Source organism: Artibeus jamaicensis, unplaced genomic scaffold (assembly GCF_021234435.1).
Source record: "Artibeus jamaicensis isolate MK-2021 breed Jamaican fruit bat unplaced genomic scaffold, CSHL_Jam_final contig_354, whole genome shotgun sequence".
In the NCBI taxonomy this organism is placed as follows: Eukaryota; Metazoa; Chordata; class Mammalia; order Chiroptera; family Phyllostomidae; genus Artibeus; species Artibeus jamaicensis.
The window spans coordinates 740,814-757,127 of record NW_026521803.1 but is presented as its reverse complement, the minus strand read 5'-3'; the positions used below and the strand labels follow the sequence as shown (position 1 = coordinate 757,127).

Below are 16,314 nucleotides of genomic sequence, written 5' to 3'. Positions count from 1 at the left end.
TATCCTGTGAAACTGTCTGGTCCAGGGCTTTTATATGCTGAGAGTTTTTTTATTACTGCTTCAATTTCACTAGCTATTCACTCTGTTCAGGATTTCTGTTTCTTCATTCAGTTTTGGAAGATTATATCATTTCAGAAACGTGTCCACTTCACCCAGGTTTTCAAATTTTGAGGTATATAGTTCCTAGTAATTTCTTACAATCCTTTGTATTTCTGTGGTATTAGTTGTAATCTTTCCTCTTTTATTTCTGATTTTATTTCTGGGTCCTCTTTCCATTTTTCTTGATGAGTCTGCTTATCAGTTTGTCAATTTTGCTTATCTTTTCAAACAACCAGCTCCTGGATTTATTGATGTTTAGAATTGTGCCTTTAGTGTCTATGTCATTTAATTGTGCTCTGATCTTGATTATTTTTTCCTTCCTTCTACTTGCTCTGGGCTTGGTTTGTTGTTGTTTCTCCAGTTCTTGTAGCTGTAGGGTTAGGTTGTTTATTTGAAATGTTTCTTCTTTTTTTAGGTAGGCCTGTGTCACTTTGAACTTCCCTCTCAGGACTGCCTTTGCTGTGTCCCATAGGTTTTGGAGTGTTGTGTGTTCATTTTCGTTTGTTTCCAGAAACTTTTTGATTTCTTCCTTCATGTCATTCTTAATCCATTCATTGTTTAATAGCGTGCTATTTATTCTCAATGAATTTGAATGTTTTTGAGTTCTTTTGTTTGAGGCTGGTTTCTAGTTGCAAGCCTTGGTGGTCCAACAAAATACTTGATATGATTTCAATTTTCTGGAACTTGTTGAGGCTTGTTTTGTGTCCTATCCTGAGATCTATCTTTGAAAATATTCCATATGCTTTTGAAAAAAATGTGTACTTTGCTTCTTTGGAAGGAAAGGTCCTGTATATGTCAGTTAAGTCCATTTGTTCTAGGGTATTGTTCAGTGCCACAATATCCTTGTTGATATTTTGTTTGGAAGACCTATGCATTGTTGACAGTGGGGTTTTAAAAATCCCCTTGTATATGTGTGTTGCTGGTCTATTATCTTTCTTGAAGTCCTCCAAGATTTTCCTTATATATTTGGGTGCTCCTTTGTTGGGTGCATATATGTTTATAATGTTTATGTCTTCTTGATGGATTCTTCCCTTGAGTATAGTGAAGTGTCCTTCTGTGTCTGTTTTTATGGCCTTTTGAAGTCTGTTTTGTCTGATACAGGTATTGCTACTCCACCTTCTTTTTCCCGTTCATTTGCTTGGAATATTTTTTTCAACCCTTCACTTTCAGTCTGTGTAAGTCTTTTGTTCTGAGATGATCTCTTATAGGCAGCATATGCACAGGTCATTTTTTTAACCCATTCAGCTGCCCTATGTCTTTTGATTGGAGCATTTAATCCATTTACATTTAAATTTATTATTGATAGGCACTTATTCATTTTACCTGTGCTCCTGTCTTTCTCACTCTTTTTCTTCCTCTTCTTATAGCAGTACCTTTAGTATCTCTTGCAGTGCTGGTTTGGTGGAGATGTATTCTTTTAGCCTTCTTTGGTCTGGGAAAATCTTTATTTCACCTTTCATTTTAATTGAGAGCCTTGCTGGATAAAGTAGTCTCAGTTGCAGGCCTTTGCTTTTCATTACTTGGAGTAGTTCTTGCCATTCCCTTCTGGCTTGTAGTGTTTCTGTTGAGAAATCAGCTAATAGCCTTACCAACGCCCCCTTGTATGTACTGGCTGTTTCTTCCTTGTTGCCTTAATGATTCTCTTTGTCTTTAATATTTGGTATTTTAATCATGATGTGTCTTGGAGAAGGCCTCTTTGGGGTCATCTTATTTGGGACCCTCTGTGCTTCCTGAACTTGTGTGGCTTTTTACCTTTTACAGGTTCAGAAATTTTTCTGTCATTGTTTTTCCAAACAGGGTATATATCCTTTGCTTCTTTTCTTTTTTTGGTATTCCTATAATTTGAATGTTGTTGTATTTCATGTCTTGCAGTTCCCTTACCTCATCATATTTTTTGAGTCTTCTTTTGTGCAGCTGCTCTACCTGGGTATTTCTTTTTACTTTTTCTTTCAGCTCACTAATTAAGTCTTCTGCTTCATCTAGCCTGCTTATAATTCCTTCTGGTGTATTTTAAATTTTAGATACTGTAGTCTTCATTTCTTCCTAGTTCTTGTTTATAGTTTCCATTTCCTTTTTCATACTGTTGTAGTTCCCACTCAGTTCCTTGTAGTTGTCAGTGAGTTTCTTGAGTATCTTTATAACCGTCCTTTCGAGTTCTATATCTGAGAGTTTGCTTTCCTTCATTTCATTTAGCTCTTTTACTGGGGAGTCTTCCATTCCTTTTAGTTGTGGGTCATTCTTTGCCTATTTTATTTTTTACTATTCTTTGCTTTGGAGTCTTCCATTCCTTTTAGTTGTGGGTCATTCTTTGCCTCCCATTTTAGGTGACTTTTTTTTTGTTTCTGTGATTCTAGATGCTCTGCTTTGCCAGCTGACTTTGTAGGGTGAGCTTCTGTGGTAGGGGTTCTGTGGGACTCAGTGGTTTGGTCTCTTTGGTCAACTTGTCTGGATGTTCTAGGGTTGCCCTTTCTTCCATTTGTGTCACCTCTCTTGTTGCACTTGGGTTTTAGCTGTTGGTGGCTCCTCCCCTCCAGTGGGTTTACTGGTATTCATAACTTTCACCTTGTCTCGTAAGGTGTTGTACAAGTGTTGGTTGTACAACAACCAACAGCTTTGTGTGGTTGTACACAAAGCAGTATTACCAGACAACCAAACCTATGTCAGCAAAATGAACCCACTACCACATCAGCAGTCTCTACCACAATTGAACTAAGATCAATAAAAGTGAAGAGAGATTACGGATAATATAAGATATGACAAAGGAAATATGAGGTGACTAAAAGAGAGGAAAGTGTTGTGTGGTAAGAGGGAGGAGAGCTGACAAAAGCTGGGGTAGAACTGAGGCGCGAAGAAAGGGTGAGAGCAAGATTTACAACATAAGTAAAACACAAAAGTATGATGGAAACAATGGGTAAAAAGGAAAAAGAGTGTATGATGAAGTTTGAAGTAAAATTGGTACTGGACTAATGGGAAAAAATTGCAGAAAAACCACAGCAGGGTCGATAGAAATGGCAGCTGAATGAAATTTAATAAAGGTGGCACGGGAATAAGAATATTGTAGAAAAATGAAAAGTGAATATGAGATGTCTACAGGAAAGAAAAATGATTTTGAGAAGATGGGGGAAGCAAACTAATAAGAGTAGGAAGTAAAGCCCAGATTAAGAGAGGAAGGGGGAAAAAGAAAAGAAAGAAAAGGGGAAGAGAGAAAAATTAAATAAAATCCCTTACTCAGCCAATCAGGGTCAGGGAAAGGTGAAATGGAGTGAGACAATGGGAGAGTATTCTGTGGCAGAGGTGTCAAACTTATTTTCACAGTCCGGGGGGTGGGGTGGGTATATCAGCCTCGAGATTACTTTTAAAGGGCTGAATGTAATTTTAGGATGATATAAATGTAACTACTCCCCTTAACTAGGGGCAAGGAGCTCAGCGCTGCTGCCGGGTAGAAACAAGGTGCCTCACTGGATATAATAAGGTGGAGGGCTGGATTTGGCCCGTGGGCCTTGTGTTTACCACCTGTATTCTATGGGATTTAAAGTACAAACAAATAGTGGACATATAGGAGTTTCTTTGGAGAAGTACAGCAATAACTGTGATATTTCACCCAACTACACACGGTTTATAAAAGGTGAGAAGGAAATGAGACTCTTAGAAGGGAAAAAGAATGTGAGCTGGCATAAGAAAGAAGAGCGCTTATGGGAGGTTAGATGGAGGAGAAACAGAGTAAGGGATAGAACCCGGCCTATTGTGAGAGAATAAAGTTAACCACAACAGTAATAAAATTCAGGAAGATGGTGAAGTGGATTAAGACCAAGGAAGGGTACTGTGTGGTATTTGGAATAACAATGGTATGACAAGAAATATATAATTGGAATAGAAAGAATAAAAAGTAAAAGACCAAGGATAGTGAGTTATTTGAAATATGAGTGAAATGAAAGAAGAAAAATTAAAATGCAATATGAAAGGAAAAATAAAAACACAAATCAAACAAAAGAACTAAATAGAAGAGGAATTTTAAAAAACAGTAAGTTCTGAGGGTAGCAAAGTGAAATTTGTCTCAGCTGTTGGTGTTCACCTTCTGACTTCTTTCTGGATCCATCTCTGGTTTTCTCTGGGCTCCAGGTCTTACTGTCTTACTGTTAAGGAAAAAGAAGCCTCCTGGTGATTCTACATCTGCCAAACAGGTTTTGCAGGTCTTCCTGGATCCTGCAGGCCCAGTGGAGCTGGGCTCTGTTTTTTCTTTCCTGTGGTTCCACAAGGATGGGGGTCAGTCTGGGCTACAGTATTCACAGGTGCCCAGTGTCCAGCCCAGACCCTCAGAGCGCAGTGTGGCCCACACTGTCCACTCTGTGCATTTGCATCAGGCCAGCACCGATTATCTACCTGGTTTTGCAATCCTTTGATCAGTCTGTGAGGTGCGCTGAGTGAGAGAAAATTGCACCCACCCTCCTCCCCCTGCATTGGCCTGGCCTCAGTGGGTGCCAAGGGCTCCATTCCGCTATTGGAGGAAGTCTCCCTGGGCTGCCTCTCCCAGCCCCTGCAGCCTCTTTGATCAATTCGTGAGGCTCTGAGTGGGAGCAGACCGCATCCCCACTCCTCCTCCTTCGCTGGCCTAGTCAATGCACATGCTGCAAGGTTCCTATGCGCATGAGGTCCCCGCTTGGCTGTTCAGTTCTCTTTTTGAGACAAATCCTCCTGGGTGCCTCCTGCCTCTCCTGACAAGCACGGGGCTTGTTAGTCCAACTGACCAGTCCAGAATCTGTCTGTGACACAGCCAGTCGTGGCCCGTCTCTTCTTCCAGCTCCAGGTGTCACTGGCTCCCCAGCTTCTCTGGTACTGTTCCAGCCTTTGACCACCACCCCAGCGCGGGTACATCTTACAGTTTGTTCTTATAAAAATGCACATTTCCTCTCATTTTGATCAGGAGTGGTGCACCTCAGCCCTCCATCCTTACCCGAGTTTTCCTGTAGTGCTTCCTCAGTTTCCACTTCAAAATAGATCATGTGTTTTTGTTATCAATATAACACATATACTTTTGGAGAAAGAAAATACAGAAAAGCAAGATGAAAAATAAATGTTTCTAAGGTCTCATGTAAAAGTTTATGGTTTTATTAATATCCATTATATTTAATTTGGCAAAAGTTGCTTTCATCAGAGAGTAGCACATTTTCATCCTATTTTGGGGAAATGCCATCATATTGCAAGTGCTGCTAAAAGCCTCAGAATGCCTGTGAGAGACCTAAATGTAGCCCATCGCTGTCAGAATAGTCTGCACATTTTATTTCCTGCATAATGAACACCAGAGCTTTTCCAGTCTTCTGCGACTGAGAATGAAATATGTTTCAGTCATGTATGTGTGAGATAATCTAATGTATTTCCAATTTCATAATTGAATAAAACTGACTGTGCTTGCTATTGATCTATAATCATTGCAAAATATAGTCATGAAGTCTGATATTAAAATGGCAGTTGTATCAGTATGCCACATGACTTAGACCTAAAATTAGAGGTTTATTTTCCTTACAAAATAAAAAATCTGAGGCCAGTATGACGGACATTCTTTACATGGATCTACCAACTTCTTCATTTTTCCATTCTGCTCCCCTCAGCATATGGACTCCTATTTAATGCTTATAGGATGTCTGGGCATCACAGGCACCTGTCTGTGTTCTAGAAGAAGCATTAGCCAGCTGATAGCTTCCACTTTGACAGGAAGATGGTAGCCTTCCCAAAGGCTTTGCCATGCACGATTTTACTCTGATCTCACGGGGTGTAACCAACACAGGAGCACACTTAGTCCTTTTAGTTTGATGCACAGCATTTTGGAGAAAATCATGATAACCATAAATTAAAGAAGAAAAGTGGATTTCAACAGGTGTTCAGGGGTGTCTGCTTTGGAAAGCGATCTCTGCTATAGTGCATGATATTTCTAAGGTTCAATATAATTATGAACAAGTTGCTGACATGGCTGTACATTCTTACAGGTTCTAGTGTCATGCACAGTTGAAGAAACAATCATGTCGGGAAGCCTTTGCCTGGATAAAAATTACTTTCATTTCTCTCATTAGCCAGGTGATACCTGTGACAATCACACTACTCAGGAGGAAAAAGAGCTGCCGGTAGTGACCAAAACAAGCGGTTCCTTGGTAAGTTCCAGCAGGGCAGCTGGGGGTGGGGATGAAAGAAGAGGTTTTTCTTCAAAACAGTCATGCAAAGCTTCGATACGAAGCAACGTAGTTAAGATGGTGGCGCGCGGCTGTCACCATACCTCCCGGCCCTTAACTGATTTGTGGGACGACATTCCGCACTAAATGAGCCCTTGTTAAATCCACAAATAACTGCACGCTTTGTAAAAACAGGCACATACCCAGAAAACCTACGATTGTACGCATTTCTTTTCAGCTGCTCTAGTTCCTTACATTTTTTCTTTCATTTAAAAACTCTCATAGGATGGCTAGGTGGAGCAGCGGCAGGTGCCCTGAGGGCTCCTGTTGTGTCTCCAGTGCCGGTGGACTTCAGGCTCCGTGTGCAGACGGTACTTTTCAGCCTCAGTGTCCAGTCCCCACCCCTATGGTGGTGGTGCAGAACCACTTCTGCTTCGTACTGACCCCAAAGATAGCAAAATCAGGCAGCCCTTGGGGAATGATCAGGCTGCTGTCAAACTGCAGATGGAAACAGGTGCTTTAGCTATGTTTTATCCCACAGCCTTTTCTCACATTTGTTTCTGCTTCCATTCCTATTGAAAGCTATCTTTTCTCTCCCTTGATGGAGCTTATTTAATCTATTTTCTTTATTTTTCTATCCTCATAGTCCAGGGGTGTCAATCTCATTTTCACCGGGGGCCACAGCAGCCTCAGGGGGGGCCGGATGTAATTTTAGGACTGTGTAAATGTAACTACTCCTTAACAGTTAAGCAAGAGCTCAGCGCTGCCACTGGGCAGGAACAAGGTGCCAGGCTGGATAAAACAAGGTGGAGGGTGGGATTCAGCCCGAGGGCCTTGTGTTTGCCACCTGTGTTACAGTCCCTCTTCTGACTTCCTCCCGAGGAGAACAGAGCAAGATGGTGAATCCCAGAAGGTCCATGCTCACTGCTGAGGTGGCACTGTGGGGAGACTTTGAAAGGGCAGGGCTACGTTGAACCCAGGTGTGCTTACTCACACCTTTGGTCAGCTTCCCTCATAATTAGAAGGAGGTAACTGTCTTTTTCAAAATTTTCTCCCTTTGTTCTTATGTTTGGTGCTGTTTTCACTGGGAGGGAGATAGATTTTGGAAAAGAGTTCACGTGATTTCTGGACTGTCTCCCTCCCCCATCACTCATGGGAATGCTGCCGGGGTTCTCTTTTCTTATTTTTTAGTTGTGTTTTGTTGACTCTGCTATGTTTTAGGAGAGAGAGGCTCGGTCATTTGGTATAACTCTTCCATTTTATCCCAGAATGTAATCCCTGTTGTTTACAGAAAAATTCTTTTTTTGATATTAAAAATTTTGTACAATCTGTTCCATGCTGCTATTTTCCACCTTGAGTTCTCTTAACTTAGCCACCCAGTCCTCTAATTTTTTAAAAAGATCAACTTTGTCTTTTAGAGACATAGTCTGAGTTTTCCAGTGGTAAAATTTTATCCAGTCTTTTCTCACATTTTTAAATGATTTCAAAGCAAAAGATTTGAACAGACACTTCACCAGAGAAGACAAAAGGATGGGAAATAAGCTCATGAAAAGGTGCTCAGTATCATTAGTGGTTATGGAAATAAAGCCAAATGATAAATCTGTATACCCTGTACAATGGCTGAAAGTGACAAGATGGATCATACCAGCTGGTGCTCAGGACGCGGGCCTCTCAGTGCTACTGGAAATGTAAAATGGCCCGTCCACTTTGAAAAGTCATTTGACAGCTTCTTAAATTGTTAAGTATGTACCTACCATACAGCCAGCCATGCTTCTTGTAGATAGTATATTAATATATTTATACAGAGACTATCCACAAATATTTATAGCATAATGGCCCCAAACTGGAAATAACCCAGTTTTTTTTCCTGCAGATAAATGGATGAACAAATTGTGGTATATCCATCCATATAATTGAACACTAGTCAGCAAAAAAAGCAATGAAATATTGATATACACAATAGAGGTAGACAATGCACTGTGGAGATACACAGTAGAAGTGGATGTATCTCGAAATAATCATGTCATGTGAAAGAAGCCAGAAAAAGAGATTCAGCTTACATAAAATTATAGAAAATGTAAACTAACCTTTACTGACGGAAAGAAGATTAGCGATTGCCTAGGGACCTGGGTGTGAACAAGGAGGGGAGGGAAGGGGAGATGACAGAGGGACCGGAGGACATTTTCAGGGGTGGGGGGGTGCTGGTTTTGTTCACTGTTTTGATTGTAGTGGTTTCACAGGTCTGTTTGTCCAACTTGTCAAATTGTACACTTTTATACTATTTAAATATGTTCAGTTAATGGTATGTCCGTTATACCATGACAAACCTATTAAAAAGAGCACACACAATACTTTATTATTTCATTAATACCCAAAGTGTTTATTTGGCAATAGGCTGCTTCCAATAAAGAACAGCCTATTCATGTGTTATGTGTGGTTGACCCTTGACTCTAAATCACCAATGCCACTAAATCTGGGCAGTTCCAAAAGACCTGCAGTCCTGTCTACAGCCATCACAAACCCGCTGTACGCATCACTGCTTGTATAGAGAAAACGTTTCCCACGTGTGCAGTTGAGATAAATCAGTTAATCAGTTGGGGTGTTAGTTCATTAAAAGGGTTGAGTTTACTTCCAGTGCTTTCAGACAGGGGTATCAAACTCATTTTCACTGGGGGCCACATCAGCCTCGCAGTTGCCTTCAAAGGGCTGAACTGATTTTAGGACTATAGAAATGTAAGGAGTAGTTACTCCTTAACTGTTAAGGGGTTGAAATGACATTCACCCTTCAAAGGCAATCGCCAGGCTGATTCGGCCCAGGTGAAAGCGAGTCAGGCACCCCTGTCCTAAGGAAAAGCACATAGCTACACTTGCTGTTGACTCGCAGTTCACTGCAGAATATAATCACACCATCTGTGAACAGTTACATATGTGTTTGATTCATAGATAAGAAAATCTAAGGAACCTTGATTTAAATAGGTAGGAGTATATTTTAGTCACAAAACAGGTAAACTCTTGGTAGGTAGACCAAGGCTGGTACAACTCAACACAGTGCAAACTTTATCATGAACTTCTAACATTTTTTTTTCATGCTGCCCCCTTAGCATGCGGCTTTAATCCTTACACTTCCCAGATGGTCAGCAAAGTATGGATACCACGCTGGTGTTTCTATAAGGAACATGTGCCGACTGACGGTCCGTTATTATTAGAAGACATCATTCTGGAAAACCTGCACAGTAGAATTTCTCCTATTGTTCGTGGAGTCACTGTTAGTTACAGTCTTATTTTAATTGCCTGAATCTCATTCCTTTAAGTTAAATAAGCTTCTTGGGTTATTTTTGTTTACCCTGTCTTCAACTTTTTTGAATTTTGAATTTATTGCTGGAGTTCTGATCTTTCACAAGAATTTGCCTTTTATTTCATTAATCTTGGTCCCAACTCAGTGAGTACTTTCCATCAAAGAACTGTTTTCTGTTCTTCAAGTTCAGAGTTGTCTTCTGTTCTGTCGTCATCATTTCCCCATTTTCTGTGTCCCACCCTCTGGAACACATGTCGAATGGCTGTTGCTTTGCTCAAATTGGATTTTAATATCTTCTAAATTTTTTATCATGTTACTTTACTTTGTGTTCTAGATTTCTTCAACATTATGTTCCAAATGAAAATGATTTTTTCTTGGTCATTAATGTATTATTTTTTCAGATTGCCTCACACTTTTCACTGTGAGGGAAATAATTCAATTATTTTTAAGGAATCAAATTATTATAATGTGTTTTTTTATTGAGGTATAATTTAAAAACAACAAATGCATACATTTTAGCTGTATAGTTCACTTAGTTTTAACGCATGTTTGCACCTATGTAGTAACCACAGTCAGTCAAAATGTAGAACATTCCTGTCACCACAGAAATTTCTCTGAGACCCTTTCCAATCTAGTCCTGGAGAGGCAAGCCCTGTTGTGATTTCTAACACCTTACATTGGTTTCACCTTTCATATAAATGGAATTACAAATATAATATTCACTTTTGAATTTGACTTATTTTAGTCATAATAATAATTTGTTGATTTATCTATCGTATTATAAGTTTGGTACTTTTATTACAATTATTATTTCATTGCATAAATATACTATATTGGCATATTTCTATAACTATAAAAATATACTATATGATGGACATTTGGACTGTTTCCAGGTTTAAACTTTTATAAGTAATGCTTCCATGAATACCCATGTAATATTAAAATTGTATATTCTTATTTCTCTTGGGTAAAGGTACATATTATTGGTAAACACAGATACCCACAGCCCCATGATTTGTAGCTCTTAAATGCAATGAGGACTAATTTAATAGACAAATTGAAAATAACTAAATTATATCTTTTTTTTTAAAAAAAGCATCTACAGGCAGAAATAACAAATACGAGTTTGTTTTTTAATGCATATCCTAAGTGAAGGGTGTTACCAACTCAAACTTGGTCCTTGTGCGTGAGTTCATAAAGAACAACAACAGACTAGAATTTAAATATTTTCAGTAGTGCAGTATTAAGGTATAAATCTTTAGTTTTTTATGGTTATTTTTCAAATGTAAACATCTTGTGGGGAGAACACGTTAGCTTTTGGATTGGGAGGCAATAAGTGATGCAAACAATGAAACATCTGCCCGAGAGAGAGCAGCGCCTGGTCAGGGAAGTGCCCCTCTCCCCTTGGGTGGCAGCAAGTACCCTCAGTGCAGGGACAGCTTCTTGCCAAGACTACGATCATCCGTTGTCGTCTTTTCCTGTTCAGCTCCCAGTCCCTCCCCCATAGCCCTATGGACCAGAATGCTGTCACAGCAGGAAGGTGAGGTGACGCACCACAGACACCACCCGTGAAGACAAAGGGCGTAGAGTGTTCCACAGGCAGAAGATACCAGCACACTTTCAGGGGCGACTGCAGCTGTCCAGGCCCCTAGAGTTCTTTGCAGTTACCAGTTTATGATTGATTAGTGTAGGAAATTGTTGTGTTTTTCCCCTATAATAGATCAGTTTTCCCAAAAGGTCAAAGTTGTTGGTTGTATGTTCTTGTGAGCGGGGTACACTTCAATTGAAGTTGCATGGAGGAAACAGGTTAGTAAACACTCCCCCAGTGCAAAGCACTGAAGAGGATGAAGAACTCCAATTACTTCCAGTCCAAGCTGATACTATTTTTCAGTCTCGCCTCCATGTCGTTTTTCCTCTCCTCCTAAGTTCCCTCTCTCTAAGATCGCGATACTCATCTAAAAACCGACACACCTCCAAAGCAATTAGTTCATTTTATGTAGACTGTATTTTGTGATTTTTTTCCTAGGGCTATGTTAATGTTTACATATTTAAGGGAGAGAAATCTGCTTGGCTTCTCTTTTGTAGACATTTTTAATTATTCACCTACAGCCCTTTCCTGCTCTGTGTACAATCTATGTTATTTGTTTTTCTCTTCCCTTCCTACAAGTTTCCTTTAAAACTTTTTTTAAGCTTTCTTTTTTAAGTTCTGCTTTTAGGTAGAGGTTTCCATTTCGCCAGACCAATTCTATTTGTTTTTTTATCTAGAAATTTCTTTCAGTTGATATGTTACAGAATTCTTTAGTGGTTAAAGTGCTATTCAAAATCTGTTCCTTTAAAAAATACATTTTCTACCATTTTTAGTGGTTTGGGTTGGGAGGAAATACAGTGATTGTCAATTCACCATCTTGACTTATTTTTTGCTAGTTCTTATGCTTTCTTTTTTTCTTTAAAATGTTTCTGTTCATTTTATAAAGTGATACCTACTATCAATAGAAAATTTAGAAAATATGGTCAAGCAAGGTGAATGATAGCTTTTTAAAAGCCAAAATAGTGTATATTTTCATAAGTATAAGTTGTACTCAGATTTGTAACAGGTTCCTTTAGTAAAGGAAAGAATATTTATGTATTAAATTTCAGTAAAGCCATTGTACACTGAAGCAAAAATTTCTTAGGTCCAGCTCAACTTGGTACTATTGCTACTGAATTTTAATCTCCAAAAAAGTTAGTTTTAGGGTCTGTTAAAAAATGTTAGATGAGTTAAGTTGATGTTTGGCTGCATATAATAGAAAATTAGAAGTTGCTTTGCTTCTCATTAAGAGACATGGCCCACGTCTGACGGAGCAGCTCCGTGATGACCCTTAGCCTGGGTCCAGCCACATGTGATTTCTCTCTGGCATTCTCCCCTGTGGTCGTCATCCCTGTTCATACGGGGTGTGCCGCAGTTCTATGCTTTCATCTGTGTGATGCCGTGAGCATGCAGCGGCAGACCTTGATCTAATTGTTCAGAAAAGCCTTAGCTTTTCTGGAAGGGCTCTTGATAAAATTACTCTGATACCTCATTGGCCACACTTGTCACAATACCACTCTTAGCTGCAAAAACCCTGGAAATCAAATTCTTTAGTTCAATACCTAAATCTTTGGAACAAAAATCGAGGTATTGTTAAGGAAAATGGCCTCCGTGGCAGGCAGTGGCGGTGTTTGCCACAGTGGCCACTGTCAGAAGTTGTTTAGGTGGCTCACAGTGATGACGCTCTCTGGGGGGTCAGATGCAGTGCTTTGGGCCCAGGCAGTCGCAGCTTCATAGGTTGCCACACATACCTACATAAGTGCACGCGGCAGACTACACAAACACTTTAGAAAGTACTTGCCTGACTAAGAATGGTACTTTCATTTCTCCATTTAGCCAGACGATGCTTCTCTCAACAGTACTACTTTCTCAGATGGGTCCCAGGATGAAGAAGGGAAGTTCACACTTTCCAGGAGTGGCTCCGTGGTAAGTCATTGCATGCCAACATAATTGCATGTCAGGGCAAATTTGCAAGGTCAAGGCAAAAAGAAGCAGTTTCTTCAAAACAGATAAAAACTTGAACTAAGAGTGCCAGAGTATTCCTACTTTATGTCTCCCAATAGACCCACCAACCTTGTAATCATTAGGAAGGAGACCCAAAACTGAGGAATGAATAGATTTCAGTTTAAAAGAGGGCTTCATAAATTAATACCACCACAGCCATAAACCAAGGATGTTCTTTATGTGTGTCACACAGAGAGGAATTTGACAGCTTTGGTCCTTTTAGCTGAGTTCACACACATGATCTGGCCTCATTCTACCATCTTGACCCAAAGTCTCTTTACCTGCAGAATAAATTAAATCCCTTCATCCTGATAGTTAAGGTTTTCCACTATTGCCTTCATCTCCAGCCTTAGCTCTCAGGACTCACTCGTGTAAACCCTCCACTCTGCACAGAGTCACCTACTTAGCCTTGAGTAACAGAACCTGTACTTTTCTTTGTTGAAACTCCCCTCTCCCTGCCTTCACTGGGAATTCCCACGTGGTGTCGCTGCAGGTGCTCTGGCAGGTGGGAGTATAATGGACCAGAGGGAGTGAGAGATTCTGTTAAGTGGGGTAGTGGTTCCCTGATAACAAGCTGATGGACAACAAATTCAGACAGACAGGAGGGGACACATGCAGATGTCCCTGTGGGGCAGTAGTTTCTCCTCCTTGTCTGTTCTGAGGCACAGGACAGTTGACATTCACGTGCATATCACACTCCCAGCACACCCCCATTGTTCAGGGAGATAATGCTGTTAGCCCCATGAAAATCAATTTTTCTGTTTTTAGATTTTTGGTTATGGAGTTGATTTGTTTTGTTGCACATTGATCACATAAGAAATAAAATACTCTGAGTAACTTTTGTCAATGAGTAACTTATCAACTGTACTACGCGTATAGGTTAAGAATTACCCACAATGTCTGAACAAGTGGCTCTAAATTCAACCCTTAATTTCTCATTTAACACCATGCATTGGAATGCAAATGAGTGAATACGTCTCAAATAATGACCTCCAATCCACCCTAGTTATTAAAGTAAGTCATTCATATACTCTAATAAGTGCTGGAAGTGAGTAGTTAATAGACCTTATTAACTATAATAGACTTTAACACAATTGTGCTGTACTCCTGTGAATGGGGATCCTGCTTAGGATCCTTTACTTTCTGCCTCAGCAGGTGGTAGCCATGTGCCCAAGACTTAAATATTAGCCTCAAGTTCATGACCTTTTCCCCCACTGCATGCCCATCCCTGAGACCTGTGGATTTTATTATGTTAGCACATGTCCATTCCCCTTTTTTTTCTACAACTACTTCCTTAATACAGACACTTACCATCATCTTTCTGCACTGCTGAAATTGTCCCTGAAGTCATCCGCTGGACTTTAGTTTACATCCTCAAACTCTTTTCTGATAGCTGAATGTTGTGCTTAAAGCCCACAGCCATTCCTCCCCACCTTCCTGACAGTCTGACACCTCATCTGCCTCTCTAGCTGACTTTCCCACCCCAGGCATTTGGTTCCAGGCACAGGCCAAGCAGAAATGGGACTGGGATATTTGCACAGTTAAGTGGAAAAAGTCAGTTGGATGGGCCTTGTTTTTGAGGCTTTTCCATGGTCCTTTCAACATGGCTAGTTTAACATTTTCTCCCATCAAACACCCTGGGATCCAGTGTATAAATCTAATATTGCATGTCTCGTGCATAATTGTTCTAAAGGATCTTATTTTGTATAGTATGTGTATCAGATTAGTATACATTGCCATACAGGTAAAAAGAAATGTCTACATATAAATAATGCACGCAAGTATCTAAGTGTCGCACCAACTAAAACACCAAATAAAGCTTAAACAAAAAAGTCATGTTTTTACATTTCTTTATTCTTTTTTTCTGTTAGCTTCTACATATCATTGGTTGCTTCATTCATTCATTCATTCATTTAACATATCCTTACTGAGCGTATGTTGTGTGCAAATAGGCCTTTAAAAAATTTGAGAGCATAGGAGAAATAAATGATCTTTTATGGGAATTATAGAGTTTCCTGGGGTAAGTTAATTACTCAGATTTTGGGTTTATTTTCATTCTGATTTTAGAAAACTGACTGAATACTGATAATGACATAAACAAAAGTTTCAGTAAAAACATCTTTAAAAAATCTCATTGGCGTCGGTCTCCAGCATGACTGATTTTGGTTTGTTATTCAGAATTTCTTTACTTAGAAATGTTAAGCAAATAGGTTATTGCTAGACTAGCCCACAGATGCCAACTTAACCCTTAATGCACCTGTATTGAAAATCATTCTAGAACATTTAGAGGTAAACATTGTGTACCTGGGAGGTACATATATTTTGCTTCCCCTGCTTCTTGATTGTAGGAGCTGTGAGCACCCTAGTTTTGTTCCCCAGTCTCTTCTAGATGGTGGAATTTTTAGTAATTCAGTGAAGTGGTGACAAGGGCTTCAGAAGTCCTGGCCATGACCTATGTAAAGGTAAGTCTCACCTGCCTCCATAAATTCCTAGGGACATTTTACTATCATCTCCAAGACTGCAGAGACTGCTGATAATTTGCCACATTGGAATTTATGCTATGCTAGAGGAGGTACCTCACTTTACCTTCTCCAAAGGGATAACTCTGGCTTGACCAGTACTTGTTTCAGCCTTTCATCGTTTCTGCATGTCTGAAATGAACCTTTACAATACATGAGATCTTTATAAACGTGGGGTCTATTGTAATTACTGTGACTCTGTAGTTTAATTTTAAATTTGTTATAAGATCACTGTCATTATTCTGCATCAAAATTTTCTTTGCTCTTCTCAGAAATCTTTTCTTTCAAATGAGCTTAGAATAAGACTATTACTTCTCATTCTAAAATCTTCTTAGGATTCCCCTGAGAATTTTATTAAATTTAAAGATTAATGTCAGGAAAAGAATTCACATCTTAAAATACTGAGTTTCCTCATTTAGAAACAATGACTGTGTCTTTCCATTTATATCATCTATCCTTCAAAAAAACTTTATAACTTTCTTACATTTTTTTTTACACATTTTTTTACTGGTTAATTATTTAGCACTTAGTAGTTTTTGTTCATATTTTAAATGGTAGTGTATTTATGATATCATCTAGTTTATTTTTGCAGATACTTTAAGAAAAATAATTATTTTGTTTTTGTACAAAAGTATCTTTTATAGTGTCCTTTCTGAAAAAAAATTTACT

General features: G+C 39.3%; 1 protein-coding gene across 8 annotated transcripts in view; it reads left to right on the top strand.

Annotated features, from left to right (window-relative positions):
* The window catches only part of ARHGAP28 (Rho GTPase activating protein 28), a 222,503-nt gene that overhangs the window by 149,393 nt on the left and 56,796 nt on the right, over window positions 1-16,314 (top strand). For all 8 annotated transcript variants that reach the window (XM_053664302.1, XM_053664301.1, XM_053664304.1 and 5 more), the window contains 2 exons: window positions 6,165-6,242; window positions 12,959-13,048. In XM_053664302.1, coding sequence (XP_053520277.1) covers window positions 6,165-6,242; window positions 12,959-13,048 — 168 coding nt within the window. The remainder of the gene's footprint in view (window positions 1-6,164; window positions 6,243-12,958; window positions 13,049-16,314) is intronic.